We start from the raw sequence: 21,407 nt of genomic DNA on the forward strand, positions 1-21,407 counted from the left end.
CTAGTCTGAGACACCAGAAATATGCCATTTCTCTTGAATAGCAGATGCTAGTGGCATAGACTTGAACATATCGCATGCTGTATCTGAGTGCCACGTATGTTATACCATATTAATGGCTAAGCATTGCTGAAATTCCCAGTTTAAAGAAAATACTTTTACCAACTTTAGAATTATTGAAACTTTGCATTATTATCGCCCGGGTTCGAATCCAGCAGCTGACCCTTAGATTTTCTCTTTCTAGGAGCTTCTTACAGCTAACTGTCCGGTGATGGACAGTGTTGTCTGTAACGAGAGAACACTGTCCGGAGGCCGGCAGCGCACTGAAAAAAAGCTCCGGGCGCCAATAACCTTAGATGTTGACGCGCCTTAAATCATTAAAAAAAAAAAAAAAATTATCGCTATTTTTAATTACAATTTTCTTCCAGGGATCTCTTAAAAGAACATCTAGTCGGAACTAGATTAACTGTTACCAATTATTATTCTGTAATGTCCGACGGTCAGATGTGCGTCCCGTGGAATTGGAAACTCAAATAATTACGAAGAAGATTATTGTAGTTGCAAGTTAGTTTCGAAACCGTTGTTTCTTTTTTTTTTTTTTAATATAGAGATTTTATGTGTATACCACGAAAATTATTTGATATAAATATGTAAAATTTTATTTTATTTTTATAAATTTTAACATAGTCACCAAATTTAATTGAACTTTTTGATTACTAGATTGCGAGTATAAAAAAAAAAATAATTTTTTTTGTTACAAATACGCTTTGTAAGGTTACTATTTCTGTTAGGGGTTATAATTTAATTTAATAAAATGGAATGAATTAATTTTGCTATAAAATGAGGGGGCTTTATTATCCAAATTAGTATTATTAACATAATTATACTTTAAAAAAAAAATAACTATCTAGGTATGTTGTAGATTTTGGGTGAAGAGAATGTATTGTAGCAATATTATATTAAAGGTATAATATTTATGATTAAAAACTAATTTAATGTGATTACAAGTACATACATGATACAGTGTTCGGCAATCTGGCATGTCGCTAAGTTAGAAAACAGAACTTATTTAGTTTCTCGTAGTTGCAAAAGTTAGCACTGCGATGGTGTCAATTTCTTTTTAGAAATAGAGTATTCACTGGACTGGGTGTGTTGGTTTCAGGCTGATTTTACCATTATTTGGGCTACAGCCTCTTTAGAAAAGAACTATAGCTTTTGAAGCTGCTGCACAGTTCTCTTCTCTTCATAAATTTTATTTTCAGCGAATAGCTATGGCAAAGAGAAATTAGTGATTAATATTCTTTCGTTCCTTCTGGATTAATGAATGAGTCACCAAAAACAATGAACAATTCTTATTGAAATGAGACATACTTTTTGCTTCTTTGCCTCTGGAAGTACAATTAAACCGCTTAAAATACTTGCCTAAATCGGCACCAGCCATTGTGCCATAGTTTGTAGAAGTTACTTAAAACGAAGAAGGAGTAGAAGAATACGCGGTAGAGGGCAACTTTGCTATTACATACAACAGTGGCCATCCAAGTGGGGACTAACAATCCTCCAAAGTTCAACACCTAATGAGGTTTTTTTCGGAAAAGATAACACGCTACTGCAAATTTCTCTGTAGAACCTCTTACATCTAGAACTTTTTAGAAGAGAAGTTTATGGGTCTTACATAAATTGTCATTGACGTGTATTCTACTCCAAAAAAGCGGCCAGTACTACTTTGACACCAATTACCAGCTGAGAAGACTTAAACAATACTAAACTTTATTTTACCTTTGCAGCTCATCAAGTACCAAAAAGTGAGAGATCGTGTTTAGTATCCTGCAATGTCTTGTGACCCGTACTTTCCCATTTCTTTCTCTTTAATCTATCACCCAGTCTTAGGTGTTATGGATGATCATCACAATATAACTGAAATCGCTTTACTGCCATTCTAACTGCAAAGAAGTATTTCACCTTTGATTCGTTTCCCCATCAGATTTGTAAAACATTTTCAATTTCATTGTTAAACAATATGCTGTGAAGACATCCTGAAGATAGATACTAGTTTCTATGAAGGTTTTAGGATGATTAGGATGCCGATCACTGTGATGTACAATCATATTTATAATCATAATAAATATTTTATTGATAAATTAAGAAAAAAAAAAAAAAAAAATACGATATTCAAGTGAGTGTAGATTTTAGATTCACATTACTATCAGTTGATTTATCAACATTACATTCTTTTCAAAAATTCTGGACTATTCAGGAGTTTTTATTCCAGCAAAGGCTGGAATAGTCTCCCTTTCTGTTCACGAATTGAAAATCCATATTGTCTTTCTACGTTTATTAATTTCTTGAATTAAATTAGTATTTCAACTAGTCACCTCTATGTGTAAGAACTATGTATACACAAGTAATAATTATTAATTAGAACAAGATTTAGAAATAATAGTTTTTATTTAAAATTAAGTAAGAACAAAGGAGAACTTCCAGATTTTCTTTTATAAATTTTGTTCTTTAAACAAAGTTTCTCCTGAACAATATTTTCTTTTGTTACACTCTGCAAAGTGTTATGCTAATTTTTTAATTAACTAATTTATAATGTGTAAAAAATAGGTGAATTCTATTCATGTTACCTAGCACAAAATTCTCTAAAACAAGAAAAAAATATATAAAATTAAAATGTTTATTTTTTTTAAAAAAAAATGTATGAGGGCTATTCAAACGTAAAACTTTTTTTCTTTCTCTGATTTATTTGTGGAAAGATCTTTTTCTCAAACACAGCGCTATTATTACTGAAGACAAGTCACTCAACATTCGCTCCATCCTTCAAAACCCAGCAACCTAATTCAAGCGCCTCAATACTTCCATCTTTCTTCTCAAAATTCGTTGAACATGCCGATTTATATTTATTATTTATTTAATAGCCCTCATTCGTATATAAAATACGTATTTTTATTAGAATCTTTTTTTGTCTTAATATATGTATAAAAGTACAAAAATAATTAAATTCCTAGATTTGTTTTTGTTACAGTTTTATTTTTTTATTTTGTATAATTTTATACAAGAATTGTAATTTGATTTTATCTTGCAAAAATACTGTTTTAACACAGTGTGAGTTTTCCTGAGAGTTTGTATCCATCATAAAAGCGAAAAATCGTAGTAACTTGAAGTTTGATATATCGATCAGATACTAAAATAAGTAGGCCACAATGAGGTTTTATTTACTATTTCAGTGATAGTTACTAACGTATATTGTTTTAGCTCATTAGATTTTATCCTTTAACTGGTTAGTCTATATTTAATACTCCAAATCGGTCTTTTTATTTTTAAAATGTAAGTTTACTTAAGTTATAGGACACTTTAATATTGGTTAATTCGAATATGGGAGGGTCGCATTGCTGCCTGAAAGATCGATTTTGACTGCTTAGAATCAGACCTCTGTAAAATCGGTGTCGGTAAAATTCAAAAGAGTGATTGATTGTGTGGCTGTATAATTAAAAAGATGAGAGGTTGCTTGTGGGTTCGCATAACCCATATAATTATACATATCTATTGTTGTGTTGGTGGTGGTGGACAGCTGTGAGAGTTGTTCGTCGTGATGTTAACAGGGACGTTTAGATTCCTGAAGATGTGGATGCATTAACCGCTACAGCAGAGATTAGAGTATTTTTAATGGTACCTAGGAACTACTTCTTTACTTTAGCCTTTCTGTCAATAAATGATTCCACTAGTTTTCTTTCTTCGTTCTCTGAATGGGGGAGTTCTTCCAAGTTGTAAGGATACAAGAAATGGCATAAAGGAGGAAAATGTTTTTTGACTTTAAAAGAACTACATAAATATTATAAATATGTGTATTAGTTCATAGTTATTAGGTATCCGTAAAGAGTACAATTTCGGTTCGTCCGCTAAGCCCAAGAAGGTGCTAACATCAACTTCTGTAAAGCTTCATCTATTTTGTGTGAGAGTTTGAACTATATTCTCAGGGACGCTGAACCTCTAAGTATTGTATTCCTTCGCTCCTCAATAATTGAAAGATAGATGTCTTTTAATCATGTTTACCATTCAACTTTGCCATTCATCCTGATTATTTCTTAACAAAGCACCATTAAGATGCATCAATAAACGAAGTCTGTAACGTGAAGTAGCCCATAAAATAAAATTTAAAATCGTATGTATTATTTGATCAAATAAAACCAAAGACAAAAGTAATATTTCTTAAATGTATTTAAACTATTTTATTTAATTGTGATTTTTGTAAGAAGGTAACTTTTTTTTTAAAGCATTCAGATTTTGCTTGGTTAATCGTTATGTTTTAAAAAACACTTTTGCATGTATAAGGGCCATACCAATCTCAAGTTGAATTTTATTTTTTCTTACTCTAATTCTGAATGTTAACTTGAAAAAATGTATTATTTCTAAATAATAAACTCAATCCCATACTTGGTGTTACAAATATGTATGTTTAGGCCCTGTAAAATCTTAAGAATTCATAAGGCCCTGTAAGTTTTAAGAGTTCATTCCCTATTAGAGGGAAATACTTTGAAAGCTTTACCTTTTTAGTCCTTAATTTATATTTGGATTAATTTTATTTTAAAAATTTTTAGCATTAAATGTTTAAAATTAATTTGTAGAAATGTGTAATAGATTTTGAGGAAGTAGTTAAAACTATTTTTGAATAAAAATGGTATAAATATGGTATATTTTATTATTATTATTTGTTATTATTAAATCTGTAACAACCGTTGTTATATTCTCTAAATGAAGTTCATTATAGCAAAAAGTAAGCAAAGAAAAGCTTAAATTTTCAGGCGGGCTTTACGAACAACGGTTGGAGAAGCATCAAGTGAAAGAAGCATACAATTTAAGCCAGAACTTCTCAAAAACTTAACTATGTAAAAGAATTTTGAAAAAAAAAACTTCTTTATCAGTAGCAGTTAAAAATTACGTATTTCTGTTTTATAAACAAGAAAATAAATAAATTGAAGATATTTCGGAAGTATTGTCAAGTATTTCTTCAAACAGTTTTGATGCATTGGTTTTTTATGATGGATAATATAATTTTTGAAACTTTACTTTGAGTAGAAGCTTATTAGCTCTGTAATGCTGAAGCATTTGGTTTCCAAATTTTAGTTGACTGAATTTTTATAGGTGTTCATTATGAAATATCGTCAATGAGCAAAGTCGTCGAAGAGCCAGAGGTTGGAGATTAATAAAATGAGGGCCAAGTCTTTATCATCCACATTCGGATAAGCTTGTGGAATGCTTTAATAGAGCACTTTAGCAGAAAGGCTTAGAGCTCTACCAAGTAGACTGGCACCTTACTACCAATTGTGTTTGAGAGAAATAATCCTACCTATAAATAAGCAATAATAATCCTGTGTGGAGACGTGCATGTTGAGGTAATGGTATCTAAATTCGTTCGAGGCAGTATGCTTTTACATGGAGGCATCAGTTCCTTGTAGGTGAACATGGGCGAAACAAAAAGTGTGAAGAAAATTATTTTAATCACAGCTGCAAGAAAGCCCTCCTCGTAAGGGGAAGTGGATTAGCCACTTCTTTAGGGATCTTGGCGTCCCTGCGGAGTACCTAGTCTAACAACACTCACACTGACACCTCAAACAACTAAATATTCATAGGGTCTACATATACACATTAACATGCATAACTCTTTATACTACGCCACATTTTAGCCTTTAGTGTAGCATTGGATTTGGCGGATGGTCACTTCCTTTACATTCTAAAAGGTCTTTTGCTTTAAAGGAGCAGAAGAGAGTTTAAGAGGTGAAATCGTACGTACGTTACCAAATTTCTTTTTTCAAGGATAGCCCTTATCTTGTGAACGAATGGTCTCTGATAATCGACAAGTTTGTAGGCATCAAGAAACGAATATCATCATTTTATTAACATTCGGCTGATAAGGGTTCTGGAGACCGGAGTTCTGTCGTAACTGTAGATCTGCCGGCGTAGTCACAAATGGAAAATGCGTTACTTTAATATTGATTAGAGTAACGTTCGTATTACTATACATACATTAAATTTGAAGTATTTAAGAAACTTTTTTTTATAATCATGGGTCACTTTTCTTACTAAATGCACGCAGACAGACCAGTTACAAAGAAATTTATTTTTGCATAGCATAGCAAAGTAGGTCTCAATAAAACTCAAGAAACAATATTTAATATTACTTAGAATTTTTATTAATTTCAATTTCGCTGTAACTCTTTACATGGAAGGATAAGAAAGGAAAAAAGCAGATTTGGCGGTCATAACATAACCTGCCTCTACATCTTTCGGTTCAATTTGCAACTATTATCATTGGGCCATCGTTAGTTATGATAGTCTTTATTTATTTTTATATTTTTTTTATCTTTGGTATTTGAAACTGGTTCAGCGAAACGTTGAGCTTTTAGTGTTTGTTAAACCGATACAGAATTTGGATACATCCTATTTCTAAAACTGATCAGGATTTAAAAAAAAAATCGAACAAACAAATACATAGAAGCTACATATTGAAGTATTAGTAAATTTTTAATTGCTTAAGAACTTTCCAAATTAATGAACATCAGTAGCAATGAATAAGGTAATGACTAAAATATCTATAATATTCACGAATTTGTCTTATGTACTGAGGTGTTTTATGATCTAATTTTGCTTTAGTGACTTATGCCCTAATTTTTAAAGAAGTATTAATTAAACATATAAGAACGTATATCCCACGTAATTTATGTGTGAATTCAAAATTTAGTAAGCTGTTATCCTGTTTTTTGTTACTTTTAATAAACAAGATGGTCTATTTTATGGGTTGACTGAAAAAAAAGAGTTAAATTTTAGTGATAAAGTAATTTTTAATGTTAATGCCTGTCTTTGCACACTTACGCGTTATCAGCTTTTTAATAGCGAATCGATTTTTATCAGAGCGTGACATAAAATACACTTTGTTTTTGTCTTGTTAGAGCAGTTGCAAGTATAATTTTTATGAACGTTATTTTGCTTTTAAATCACTTTGCCGACTGAGTAAAGTTACTTTTAATAAGATTCCGGTATTTTTAAAGTGGTGATGCATGATGGTTCGTAGCTGTTTTTTTTTCTTGTGTAGTGGCAAAAATCACCATACAGCCCGATACTGATCTTTTACAATCCTGTAACACCAGAATCGATATAGCCTGTTAGTTTTTCTCCTTTACAATTTCTTATCAATTCAATTTAGTTAATCAGTTTTCTTCCTGTAAGCGATCAAGAGCAGTTTTATTCTTAAAGTGCGTCCCAATATTTTTTAAAGCTTTATCAACAAGATAATCAGTTGACATATTAAAAAACATTTCTCAACCATTTTTGAGATTATTTTACATTATTAACGATTGTTTTACTGCCCTTAAATTATCTCGTACTAAGAACCCTTTCACGTGGTAATACATTTCATGGGTAGTACAATAAAAAAGAAAGTCTCAGGCCTCAGAGGTTTAATGACGTGCCGTAATAAAACTATGTATATAATCTAAATGTTTTTTAATAGTGAAATTTGCAATAATTACCTTTTCAACGCCACAATTTTCTATCAATCGACCTGATTGTAGATTTAGTAAAACAGGTTCTTTTTTTCCCATAGAGCTTAGCAAATCAAGGCATGTTTGATATTTTGTGGAATTGCATTTTAAAAATATTTTTCTTCCTTAAAGTATACTCCCTCTGCAACGATAACATAGTTCTCTAGTTGTTCTTGTTATTCTCCAATGAGTCTTTTTGTTGCTATTTTCGTCATTTGAACTACCCTTACATCACCTAAACCTAATGAATTTGGGGTAATGACAAGACGGTTTTTATTGAGCCGCCCCAGCAGGAGAACATACAGTTTAGGTCTAAAAGGAGACTTCCCGTTTTTTTTTTTTTGCAAGATCTAGAATTTTTCCCACTGTTTTGAAGCATTACCATCCCATCTAGTCTCTAAATTTCAAAGTTCTTTTGCCGTATTTTCTGTCCTCTCTCTCAAATATATATAAAATGCATGATTTCTGGGTATACTCGTACAATAGCAGTGCATCACTTTATTTTTACATTTAAAAATATTTTAGGGTTCTAAAAAACCAATGCATTGCATTTGAGTCTCTTAGTATCTTATTGCTGTAGCAAGAAGTCAGCTTCTACTTTGAGGACAATAGAAGAGTGGAGCTAAAGTGGAATAAGTTTACTGGAATCAAAAGAGATTACTTTAAAAAGTAGTATGCTCAAGTATTTAAAATTCCAGAAGATAACTTATTAAACTCTTCTTGTATAAGTGGTAAGTGAAGTCGTGCGCCCTTTTAAGTTAGATAAATGTCCTAGATAGATGAACGGTACGTTATTTAATGGATTATTTAGTCGTAGCTTAAGTTCCTAATAAAAAATCATTTATTTTCAACTCTGTAGTTGTTGCTAATAATTCATTTTAATATAACTAAATATGCATATTTAAATCTTTGATCCATTTTTTTTTTTTTTTTTAAAGAACATTAATATACTTTTATTCTAACTGTTCAGATAGAAGTATGGTGATGATGCTGGAGTCCTGTTTGGATAGAAGATACTGGAGGGGCAGATCAATCTAAGAGGGAGTAATGCAGGCAACACCTGGGATACCGGAGGACATGCAAGTTAGTTCTGTGTAGTCCGGTTACCTGTTCGCTTATACATCCCCAGCCAAGGTAGATATTTGATTATCTTATATTAGCATATCGTCTTTTACTCGTACTTAATATTGGATAAACAAAAATACTGTGTGGTTGTAGATTATTGTAAAGCATTGCCTTGAAACTTTGAATGCTTATAGTATGAATATTTGTAGGCCTAAATTTAAAAAAAAAGTACCAAATGTTCTAGGCCTCCTATTTTAGGCTGAACTGAAATTTTTAGTAAACATTCGTAAGTTTCAAGAAAAATTTAATTAAATTTAGAAAATTTGGTACCCACCCGAATTTATCTTACTTATATTTACAATTTTCTCGTAAGTTTAGTGCCCCTCCAAATCATCCTTAAACGGAACCTTTAAATTTCTCTCAAACGGAAAGTGGTAGGATTCTAAGAACCATTCATCAATCCTCGCTTACCTTGCGGACAACCTGATAATCCTTCTTGAGATCTTCCACGAATGAGGGCTCGCGATCTCTTAAGAGAACCTAAGTGTAGAAGTATCACACCACTAGGGGGGGTTTCTTCGCTCAGTTTTATTTTTCTTTTTATTTGAATTAATTTATTTTTTGGGATTCTAATCTTTATTTTTTTTGCATTCTTCTGTATTGTTATCGAATTTGCTCGGTACAAGAAAGATTTGTCGTAGAAATAAGTAATAAAATAGAATACTTATTATTTAGGTAAAATTATCTACTGTTTTATTTATTATAAAATCTAATATTGTTCATTGATAAAAATAGATAACAACTTTGTAACCTCTGTAGGCCGTAAGTATGTTATGAGTTGGTCCTCACTGAGATAGAGTTTGGTTCGCTAAGTTGTTTCAAGCATCAGCCACCTTTTTTTAGCCCGTGTGTTAAGTACGCCATCAGATAAAGTATGCCTGTGGGTTCGCTAAACCTAAGTAGTTATTATGTACGTCATCCACCTCAGTAGACTTGAAGTGTATTGTGTACGAGTTGGAAGTTATATCGTACGTAATATCCGCTGAGATATCAAAATCCCTGATGTTAGGGTTAGGCCGCAAAGGATATAATCAAATTTTCATTAGAATTCGGTAAGCCGGAATTGATAATACCAAGAAATTTATTATGAACAACTGTTCATAAATATAAGTTGTACAGAACAATGCTCTTTATGGTATAATTATGTCTATAGAATGGTGAACATTTAATTTTATTCATCTAAAGTATTCCATTATTCCAAATACAGCATTTAGAAAGCAGTCCGTGGGAGTGTAACGGAATTTAAACTTTTAAGATATTTAATTGTGCATGCAATAATGTTTTTTACTGTATTGCTGTTTAAGTTTCATACAAAGGTATGAAAAGAAACTCAGTCTCTTTCACTCTCTAGTTGCGTAATAAGGTCTTTTAATTAACGTTTTTTTCTTACCCCTCGGAAGAGGAAGTAGCGCAATTGTCAAACTATCGAAATCGTGTTTTCAACTCTCCAAAATACGAAGAAAAATTTGGTTTTTTTCTTTTTCAATAGAGAAAGCTTTTCATTTTCAGATCATGAAATAACTTAAGTCCACTGAGTGGAAAAGAAGCAATGAATTTCGCTTCAGATGCATCCATAATGACTGATAAAGCTTGAAAGCCTACAAAGATGACAATCATCATCCAGTCTCTGTTCTATATTTTTGTTGAGTTACATAGAATATTGTCGATAACTTTCCATCAAAATTGGTTTCCTTCTGTCCAATGAAAATTCTAGATTCCGAATTTACACAGTTGCCAGTGTATAGAATCGCACTTCTTCTTAGTCAAACTATCGGGTGACCTGGATAATTTCCAGCGCCAGAGCTCTCATTGTGTAACACTGGATTTACTCTAAAATAAAATTCAATATGTGAACCCTCATACCTTTTCTTACTTTTAAATGGTTACAGTGCTCATTGAAAATATTGTGGATTATGTTTATTATATCTTTCGCAACTTTTCGATAAATTAGAGTTCTTTTTTGTTGGAATCCGCGCAAACTTAGTCCACAATATTCAATATTTAACGGTCACAAAAAAAAGAAAAAAGAAATACTAATTTCCAATTTTTGAACTAATATTATTAATATTGAAAATTGTACAGTCTTATTACTTCCTTCTACCAGCAATAATAGAATTAAGATTAATAAAATGCAAGGAAATATAATTAATTGATATCCACTTATGACAGTTATTCGCTCACGATTTTATATGGAGTAGCGGCCCATGAAAGAACTAGGACTTCTAGACGGGAAAATTTAATAAGAAGTGGGTTTATGTGGTCAGTCCAGCACGCCTCGGTTTGCTTCGTGGTTAGACCTTCTTGGCATTTGATACCGCTAGTAACAGTTGCATTCCACTTTTACTTAAAAAACTGGAACAGCATCAGTGGTCTTGCAATCAATCCAGTATCACTAGCGTTGGATTGAAATGAAGCTTGCTGTTATTATTGAGTACGCGTAGCCAGCAGCAACCACGCGAGGTTTTTTTTCCTAGTATGATGTAAAATTACAAATACACACATCATTAGAGAGATAGAGTTATTTTTGTTCTAAAAAAAAAATGATAATACTCTGCGCTGATGAAAACCCTGATTCTTTTTTCACGTACAATATGGGAAAGTTGGTAGTAAACAAGGTAGTGTCAGTTATTGTTCTCGAAAGATTTTAAAACCTATTATTTCCGGGGGGAAAAACGCAAAATGAAAAATCTATGCGATTACATCCTTCTTACCAAATGGTAAGAGAAAAGATTTTTGAAGAAATGTTTTTCAGAACTTGGAACATCTTTGAATCCTTGACGTTACTGAATCTTAGAAGACTCAAGGCTACTGATACTTTGCTCCTTTTTTTATGAACACACGTAACATTACACAGCTTTAAGTGGAAGCAATAAGAACAAACAAGAAACGGCCACAAAATAATGTTTAATAATAATGAAACAATGGTAAAACTAGTAACTATATTCTATTATAAGAAGCACCACAATGGTAAATTGGCTTCGATAATCAGATAGGATAACATAGTTTTATGAGAGAGTGTTACCAATATTATAGCTGTAAAGAAACCACAGGCTATGCCACCACCTGTGTTTGTTTTATGATGATACCTCCTGCCTACATTGTAGGAAAGAGGTTTCTTTCTATATGGCAAGAAATAGCATAAATAAACTTAGTAATATGGCATTTTTCCAATCATATCTAAACAATCTAGAATACTGATTCCATTATCTCCCTGATCCATGTCGCCACCAACGTTACCAACCTCGTTCTTGCCGAAGGAAGAAGGGAAGTAGTTAGTGTGAAATTCGTATTACTTCTTTAACCCCCTTCAGTGGATAGTACAGCTGTTTGGATACATAGGTTTCCTCTTTAAATTATTTTACATTTGGAGGTTATCCTTTTAAAAGGCATGTTCCTGTTTCTGGTATAAAATGACATTATTACAATATCTTATTTAGTGGTAAGAAAAGTTCTAATTTTGGATTACTTTGCTATCCTTTAAATTGGTGTAATATTTCTACCAGAAAAGGCCTCTTGCATAAAGGAAATTTTTTTTTTCATAATCTGTCAGCGTCCATTTTGTTTTAATTTGTATGGCCAATATTTGTCAGTTTATTTGGATATCAGCAAATAATCGATGGATCGAAGAGCTTGTATCTTTAGTTTTATTGTTTAAGATTAAAGAATTGATTTCAATCAGAAAGCAGATTTTTTTTTAGCCAGAGAATGTCTTCTTAATACTTAAATCTTTTTATTGGTGCTCAGGGTTTCGGATACCATTGGTGCCCTTCATCAGGAGCTTCTTGGAAGTTGAAGCGTAATTTAAGACCTGACAAACTATTAATCAGATATTTTTACATGAATCAGATCTATCGATACTTTCCTATCTACGATTTTAAATTTTTGAGATATTTTGTTCACACAGAGGATCATTTTCTTAAAAAAAAAAAAGAATACGTTAGCAAAGAAAACCTATTGAAAATAGGAATTTTCTTATATGCAAATTTTATCAAAATGAAACCTATCCAAGCGTTTCAATTTTTAAGAAGATAACAAAAATGCTTAATGTGCTTAATTGCACATTGCGCAATTCACTTCAGTCAGTAAGCTGTTAAATATCCTCTTTTTCTAAACTAACGGCTTACTTATTCTATTTTTTTTTCGTTCAAAAAAATAACCTATACTGAATGAACGGTGCCAACTCTGATGACATGCATATAAAGAGCCTGACTTTGCGGGTTTTTGTAAATAATTAGGTTTAATGTCGTTAAGCTCTGAGAGAGAGTGGGAGATTAACGGAGTCTGAACAAAAAATGCAATGGTCTTAAAATTCGACTTCAAAATTCAATATAAACATTCGAGGATAAGAGAGTCTCTGAAAATCCTTACAGTCACTAAACATGCAGCCAGTTTGTCGTACGTACTCAATGGATAGTGTCAAGTAGTATTGAGAAAAATTTAGTAATTACTCTTTAATTATTATGAATGGATTTTTCGTAACCTGATTCCGATTAAGGATTAAATTATACAGTCATTAAATTTGTGACGACTAAATAACCTAAAATACTGGCTCCTTCCGGTACTGGAGATTGCTATTCCTTTACATAGGTGCCTGTGACCGATGTCTCGGCAAACTTTAAAAATCTTAGCGGAGAATACAAAAATCATCCTATTTTTCGTAACTGGGCATGCTGGTATGGAGGAAGGAAATAAGATAGCTGGATACCCTTTTTAAGGAAAAACCTTTGTATTCCCTTTTATTGAACCTGAACTCTTTCTCGGGAATAGGCATCATAACTGATAATCTCAGTATCAGCTACGAACTATAGCAAGGAACACTGGTTCCTCGCATCTTTTTTGTAATTACGGGACACATTTCACCAGAAATTTCTCTCGCCTAACACTAACTTACAAAGATTTAGAGTACTATGAATACAATATTAGTGAGTAATTCTTAAAAAGGAATAAATTAAAATACATCGTTAAAGCTACAGCAAGTCTCCACGTTTTCATTTTATTACTATAATTATATTTACAAATATTTAATACTTGAAATTATCTAAAAAAAAAAAGTAAGTTAAATATGAAACATTTGCTTGGTTGTTATGCACAAATTTCTGGAATATTTGGTCGAAGTAATACTGACTTCAGCACCAGGATAGATTACAGATTATTTGCGCAAAAGATACTGCGTACCACTAGACATGGTTAATTAAATTTTTAATAATGTAGTTATAAGTTTAACTGTTTTTTTATATATATTTATTTTTTATGGTTCGGTTAACCCAGAAATAGAAATAAAATTGGACATTAGAAGAGCATTATTAAGCTTCATAATTTTTTTTTTTTTTTAATTTTCAGTTTTAACTGAAGTCTTCGTCTGATCGTATTCTTATTAAAATTATAAAGAACTTTTATTAAAAATAGAGACGTTTTCTTATAGTTTTTTTATTAAATTAAAAAAAAAAGTAATAGCTAAGATTACATCAATGAAAACTAACGGGCAATTGTAATTACGTTAATTTTTTACGTCTCAAGTTTCATTTTTATGCATTAAAAATTGTTGTTTTTAATGCAGTTAATTTTTAGTGCATTACACACTCCTCATAAATGTAGGTGATATAGTATATTTTCTTCTTTATCGTTACAATTTTTACTAAGTCTTTTTTGACTTCAATATTGCACATGTTTTATTATATAGCAGCTACGTTAGATCAATCCCAATCAATTTAATTGTTATAAAAAGCTGTCTATATCATGTCTATCAATTCAATATAGTAGTAGTTTTGTTCAAGATTTCTTCTTTATTAAAAAAAAGTACGTGCATAAGCTAGAAATGGCACATTACCAGTGTTAAAGAGAGCGCATCTCCACTGTTATCATTCTAGCTTCTTTGTACTTTATTATTACTATGATAGCTAACAGCTCCTAGAAATGCGATACCCATGTACACCGTAAGCTGGCCCACTAACTGTCAATTCTTGAGCTATTATTTGATCATTATTTCGGCCAGGGAACTGTGTTAATTTATTTTCTTTTAATTTAGGAATCTTTTAATTAATTAATTACCTATTTACTTGATTGGAAGTGTTTCAACTCCCTCTTACACCCAATAAAAGGTACCGCTATGTTTGTAGAGATTTCAGATTTTTAGTTTTTACCAGACACGGGTATTCTGGTTCTTCAAAGTTCGATAGTTTTTTTTTTAAATAAATTGATCTATTCGTATGGTTGTGGTCAGTACAAGCTTGGTTTGGTAAGTTCTTTGGACATTTATGGACAACATAAAAATATGTTGTTTTCTTGTTTTCATTTCTCCAGTACATAAACTGAAATTTAATTTAATTTGAAGTAATTATTTTTTCAAAAATTAAATTTTTCGATAAAAATGTTCATCCAAAATATAAAGTCATATGTGTATTGTAGATGGTTCCTTCTTCTCTTCCTGTTGCGCAGCAGACGTTTTCGTTCTTGTGGCAGCCCTTTGTCTTGTCAACGATTTCTATTTTCACCTTCCTCTATTGATAGCACATTCTCTTGTTCAGTTTTCATTAGAAAAGTTTAAGGAAGGCTGTCCATTCTTCTGTTTTTAGGACGCCAACTCGGCCTCACACCTTTAGGATTCTCTTGGAATACTTTTTTTATTGGAAGATTCCCAGTTTTAAACGTAAGAAATTGCATAAACCGTTCAAGTTACTGCATCAAAGCCAGTATAGTTCTCCTAAGTGCTTAGTATTTTAAGAATCATATTCTTCTGCACTCTACCTTTTGGAATACCTCCTTTGCTGTAGTTTAATGATCTCCGTGAGTAATTAGGTGTGTTAGATGATTGTCAAAAGCTAAGAAGTTCCTATCAAGCGATAATCTTCTAGCATGAAAGTTTTAGCAGCAAATTAATTCCTAATAATAATGTTACGTATAAAAGAGTCCCTTATTAAATACTGTAATATTCGGTAAAATAGCTCTTTAGAGGGAAGCTTACCTCCATCCTCCCACTACAGAATTTGTAATGTACGAGGTGTGTTCAAAAAGTAACGGGAATTTTTAAATTTCGCGGGTTTGGAGAGTCTGATTGTAAATTTTTTTTTTTATTATGTTGGTACACATGCCCCTGAAGTACGATAAAATTTTCAGTAATATTCATTGTTTACTTCTTAAGTGGCAGCCGTTAAGGTTAGACGTGTTTTTCGAGCTTGGCGATTTTTGTTTGTTAAAAAAAATGGATCAAATAATTTGTATTAAATTTTGCGTAAAAAATGAAATAAAGTGTGTGAAATGTTAATAAAGGCATATGGTGAGTCTGCTATGAGTAAAACAAGGATTTACGAGTGGTATAAGCGTTTCCAAGATGGCCGCGAAAACGTTGAAGATGACGAACGACCTGGACGTCCAAGCACATCAACAACCGATGAAAACGTGAAAAAAGTGAAAGAAATGGTTATGAACGATCGCCGAATCACAATCAGAGAAGTCGCTGATGATGTTGCCATATCAATTGGCTCATGCCATGAAATTTTTTCGGATGTTTTGGGTATGAAACGTGTGGCAGCAAAATTTGTTCCAAAATTGTTGAATTTCGAACAAAAACAGCGGAGAATGGAAGTTGCTCAAGAGTCACTCAATGAAGTCGACAACGATGCGGATCTACTGAAACGTGTTATAACAGGTGACGAAACATGGGTTTACGGATATGATGTCGAAACTAAGGCTCAATCGTCCCAGTGGAGGCATTCTGGATCGCCAAGACCGAAAAAGGCTCGACAAGTGCGGTCGAATGTGAAGGTTATGCTCACTGTGTTCTTCGATTTTAATGGCATAGTGCATCATGAATTCTTGCCACAAGGTCAAACAATCAATAAGGAGTACTACCTACAAGTTCAACGCCGTTTGCGTGAAGCAATCCGAAAAAAACGCCCGGATTTGTGGCAAAACAATTCATGGATTTTGCACCACGATAATGCACCTGCTCACACTTCATTGCTTGTTCGTGAATTTTTGGCCAAAAACAAAACTTTAACGATGCCCCAGCCTCCATATTCGCCAGACATGGCTCCATGTGACTTTTTTCTATTTCCAAACATAAAGAGAACATTAAAAGGCCGTCGTTTTACAAGCATAGATGACATTAAAAGCGAATCGCTGAAAGAGCTGAAAGCTATCACAAAGATCGAGTTTCAGAAGTGTTTCGAGAATTGGAAAAAGCGCTGGCACAAGTGTATTGTATGCGAAGGGGACTACTTTGAAGGCGACAATATTAATGTAGATGAATAAATAAATATTTTTTTCAAAAAACGAAAATTCCCGTTACTTTTTGAACACACCTCGTATGCGTGTTTTTAGAAAAATATTTTTTAAAAAAATTATAGTTCTCCAAACGTAATGTTCGTTTGGTATTCCTTTGATTCTTTTATAAAATTTTTTGATATTTTTTTCACTAACCCACTCCCTCGTAGGCTAATTACTAAAAACCAATTTTTCGATCACTACTTCCCTTATTTAAAAGTAGTAAGAGAATATTTCCTTTTAAATAATTATCCTTATTTTCAGTAAAAATTTATGTATAAACAAGAGTGAATTGTATAAATTACAAAATTAATTTACATAAAAAATTATGACATTAATTTACTTAATAATGTGATAACTAAGAAATAAATGTAAAATGCTTTACGACATCAAAGTAAAAAAAGAGAAATAAAAGACTATATAGTCCGCTAGGAAATATCTACTCATTTTTAACTTGTGCTCTCAGTTTATTTAATTGCCTTAAACCAGTTATGTCAGAAAACTGGTTTGGTTTCACTATAGTACACTCTAATAACAAGCAATTTCATCTTGAAGTGTAGGTACTTAAATTACAAAAAAAATGGAACTAGTTGTTTCTATTATTTCTCTCAATTAATATTTTTATACATTTTTTTTTTTAATACACTGTTGTATTATTTTCTTTATAGGACAGCTGGCAAAGTTAGATTTTGATTCCTTCAAAGAGAGTGGCTCAATCTGTTGTTATTTTACTATCATCATCAAATCAATCAAGAGACAATTTCTTTCAAAATCCGGTAATGGAAAAGACTGTTCATTTTATTTGGTGATGTTTCCTTTCTTTTATTAAAAAAGCAAGCAGTCAATTTTTTGCAAAATGTGTATTTAATCAGAAATATATTTTAATGTATTTTTTTTGGGGTAGAGTTCATACTAAAATTTCTCTAAAGGGATTTGCTGAGGTTGTATTGCAATTTATTAGAGAAAGGTGAATCATAATTTTTTAAAAAAAACACACATTTTTGGGAATTAAAAAAAAAAAATCAATATACAAAATATAAACATTTTTCTCAATGTAGAAGACTTATTCCTCAGAAAATAATACATACGACATAATTTTTTAGCTAAAGGTTAGGCTCTTGGTCAGATCGAGGAGTAGCATCTCATATACTTGGATACAGAACTGCTTCATTTATCTCAAATGGCAGCATTACTCTAGTGTAGTATACTTTACTATTTCTAAATAACGGGAGATCAGGAAATCCTGATCATCACCTATTTTCATTATTTTTGGCCCAATTTGGTGTAAATAACAGATTTTTATTTACTAGTAATCGTTACAATATATGGAATGTAACACTAATGAAATGATACAGATTGATGGAGGAATTTTCTCTGTATAGCCTGAAGTTTCTTGATGTATTTTAAAGACGTTGTGGCTTTCCCTTAGGTTTGATTAGTTAAGCAATAGTAATGGTCATTTCATGAAGGTATTTTGATTGGAACGGTTTATATGCTTAGTTTATTATACTCATAAGTAGTGGTTGTAAGTAGTTAATCACGTGTGTGAGAAGTTATTTCTTAGTTAGTTCTTTAGCTCTTCATTTCCTGTCTCCCTTCAGTCTTGCGTGTAGGTTCCAGTTGAAAGTCTTTTATCTAGGTAAAGACCCATGGTGGCGCGAACTGTCTTAACTGTAGGGATTACGGGTCCGATTGAAGGATCGCACATTGAGGGTGAAGGTTATGAAGTTATGATTTTATATTTAGGTTTAGCAGAGTTTGATTCTGGCCTGCCCTCATCTGAGCCAGATTTGTAAATATGTGGGTTTGAATTGCGCGGGATGTTATGGTAGGATCTGGATTGGGTGCAATGACACAGGAATCTTCTGAGTAGGAATGGTGCAGATATAAAATACTCGTATTTTAGATGCTATAATTTAGAAAATGAAATTATTGCTTAAAATAATTCGCTAATTAATTCTTTAAATAATTTCGAGATGTAATGATTGACTTTTTTCCTATATTTGAGTAGAGAAGGTCTGTTTATAGGCCAAAAATTAAGCTTGACATTAGTTAGACTTGAACTTGACATGATCAGAATATTGTTGGGTCTAAAAAATATTTTGTAATAAATACTATTTTGGAATTTATTAAATTTATGTAAACAAAACAAAACGTCTACGTAATAACAGAGGAAGGAAGCTAAATGTAAATGAAATTGGGTGTTCCAAACACATCGAACAATCAAGGACAGGAAGAGAGAGACAGTATTATTGTTATTTGGTGGACGTTTTTAGAAAATTATAGCCTTTATGTAGTTGATCTGTGAGTGTACGTTTAGTAGGCATTTTTGTATCTTCTGTTATTTTTGTCTCGCTAAAATTTCATCTTCTAAAATTTTAAGTATTTTTGTTTAATAAATATTTGAAGAAATGTGTTAATTTTGTTCAAACTATTAAATTACATTATATTATTTGTTTTTGTTTCAGATGCCCCAGAGACCTTTATGGATAGTTTCAGCTTTATTATGTTTTTCATCAGCTTTAGATCAAGTTTCAGGTATGGTTAATTAAAAAATAGGGTATATTATATAAAGGGTGTAAACTGTCTGAGGTTCAGATAAACCAGTCATAGTCTGCAGTAGATTTTGATATATATTTTTAGATTTTGCCAGTCCTCTTCAGATCTGAAAATTTACATTAAAAGATATCGTAATTATTTTTAATTTTTTGTTAATTAAGACGTGACGTCATAAAGTATATTGGAGGCGGTCAACCTCTGAGCTGTTTAACAATACACATTACTGTAAATAGAACTGTCTTATAAATATTGGTGACTTTCGCTTGTCGCCTTATTGCAGAACGACCTTCTTATCACCAGCAGACATGTGTTGCCTGCCGAAATTCTGCTACAATGTCATCACGCTGACCTCCTTCTTGTAGATGAGGGAGCTGTCAAATATTTAAATTTGTTCACTCCTTTGAAAACGGTGTCGTCCGTTACTCTTTTCCTTAAGTGCCCCCAATAATCTTGAACCATATCCTAAAATCTTCAAAATGATGCCACTTTATCTATTCCAGCGTAATTGATGTGTAAACATTGATATATATAAATTGTTTAAAGAAAATCAACACTTAAGAATTATTTTCATTCATGGATAAGCCAGAATTTTGATGTTTTGTTGTAAAATCCTAAAAATATGTTGGGAAAGAAATTTCCTTTCAAATATCTGGAGTGCGTCTAGGAAAAGAAATAGTGCAATATGAAAGTTTGATCCCAATATTCGAGATCAAACGAGGAGATTGTATTACATTTATCTAAAATGATACCAATTGTAGCATTCATTTGATCTGTGTGCGTGACGAACAAAAGCCTATTGTTGTATTAGACAGACAGATGATGCTGTCGAGTGGAAGAGATTTGTCTCGAACGTGTCTACCAGAACACACCTACGTATAGACTGTTTTATTTTACTATATATTTTTGGGCGCCCACCTAACTCTCTCTAAAGGAAAATTATTACTTTCTGAGAAACTGTGACTATTTCCATCCCACAAAACCAATTCTTTTTCAGTTTATTTATTTTTTACTTTTTTGTTACTTTTGTACTTACTTACATTTACTAAGAAGTGTTCCTAGTGTATCAGTAACAGTTGAAAAATGAAAAATCAATTATTATTGAATTAGTTTTTCTTTTATTTGGCACATATTATGGTAGTAATTCAACAGATTCTTCAGTAGAAACTCGAGCTTTTCTCTCTTACTAAAAAAACTTGAAACTAATAAATCTCGTATTCTGTATAAAACACGTATTCTCTTTCTCACTTTAAGGAACCGTAAAATTAGAAAAATCTTCCACCACAATGAGGCATCTCTCAACATATTTATTCTCAGACAACTCTGATAATCAGAAGAGTTTTTATTTTTGGGAGAAGTTTTACTGAGATAAAATTAAAGAATCACTTTATTAGTAGAGTCTACCTACATAAAATAACCATGCTACACTATTACGCTTAACTCAAATAGTTGCAACAATCTCTGCAGGTCCTACATGCTAGTTTGGACTACCCGCAGGGGCTCTTATATCCCCTGTAGGCGTGGCTAAGTCGCTTTCCCCTACGGGAACCGATGGTGTTACCAAATTGCTGGAAAAAAGGAAGCTAATCAAAGAGTCCTTAAATCGCTTATTTCCGCTGTACTCTCAAATTAGGGGAAAAAGAAAATATTTGGCGACTCGTGATTTTACACCACATGAAAACCAATTTATGTATTTAACTTACAGGAATTTCTCTATAACCTATTTCCTTTAATACTTCTTAAGGATGGCAATAGAATAAGAAAAGTAGTGCCTATTTTTTCAAGGTGGGCTTTACTCCGACTACCAAATTAGGTTGACATGGGTCGGAGGCGACTAGCAAACATACTTCACTGTAAATTTCTTATATTAACCATTAAATAAAATCCAAGGACTAGACCAGGGAATCGAAACCCTGTAACCAACAATACATC

At 32.0% G+C, this 21,407-nt stretch overlaps 1 protein-coding gene across 2 annotated transcripts in view; it reads left to right on the forward strand.

Moving 5' to 3' along the window:
* The window catches only part of LOC141459705 (T-cell activation inhibitor, mitochondrial-like), a 39,187-nt gene extending 19,730 nt beyond the window's left edge, over window positions 1-19,457 (forward strand). The window contains exons 11-14 of one of the 2 annotated variants that reach the window (XM_074139068.1): window positions 426-6,568; window positions 8,503-8,666; window positions 17,588-17,695; window positions 19,388-19,457. In XM_074139068.1, the coding sequence (XP_073995169.1) occupies window positions 426-534 (109 nt within the window). In that variant the 3' untranslated portion in view covers window positions 535-6,568; window positions 8,503-8,666; window positions 17,588-17,695; window positions 19,388-19,457. The remainder of the gene's footprint in view (window positions 1-425; window positions 6,569-8,502; window positions 8,667-17,587; window positions 17,696-19,387) is intronic. The other variant, XM_074139069.1, reaches the window with a different exon arrangement.
* Window positions 19,458-21,407: the final 1,950 nt, after the last annotated feature.

The sequence above is a fragment of the Rhodnius prolixus genome, unplaced genomic scaffold (genome assembly GCF_049639745.1).
Source record: "Rhodnius prolixus isolate KJV_2025 unplaced genomic scaffold, Rpr scaffold_17, whole genome shotgun sequence".
Taxonomy (NCBI): domain Eukaryota; kingdom Metazoa; phylum Arthropoda; class Insecta; order Hemiptera; family Reduviidae; genus Rhodnius; species Rhodnius prolixus.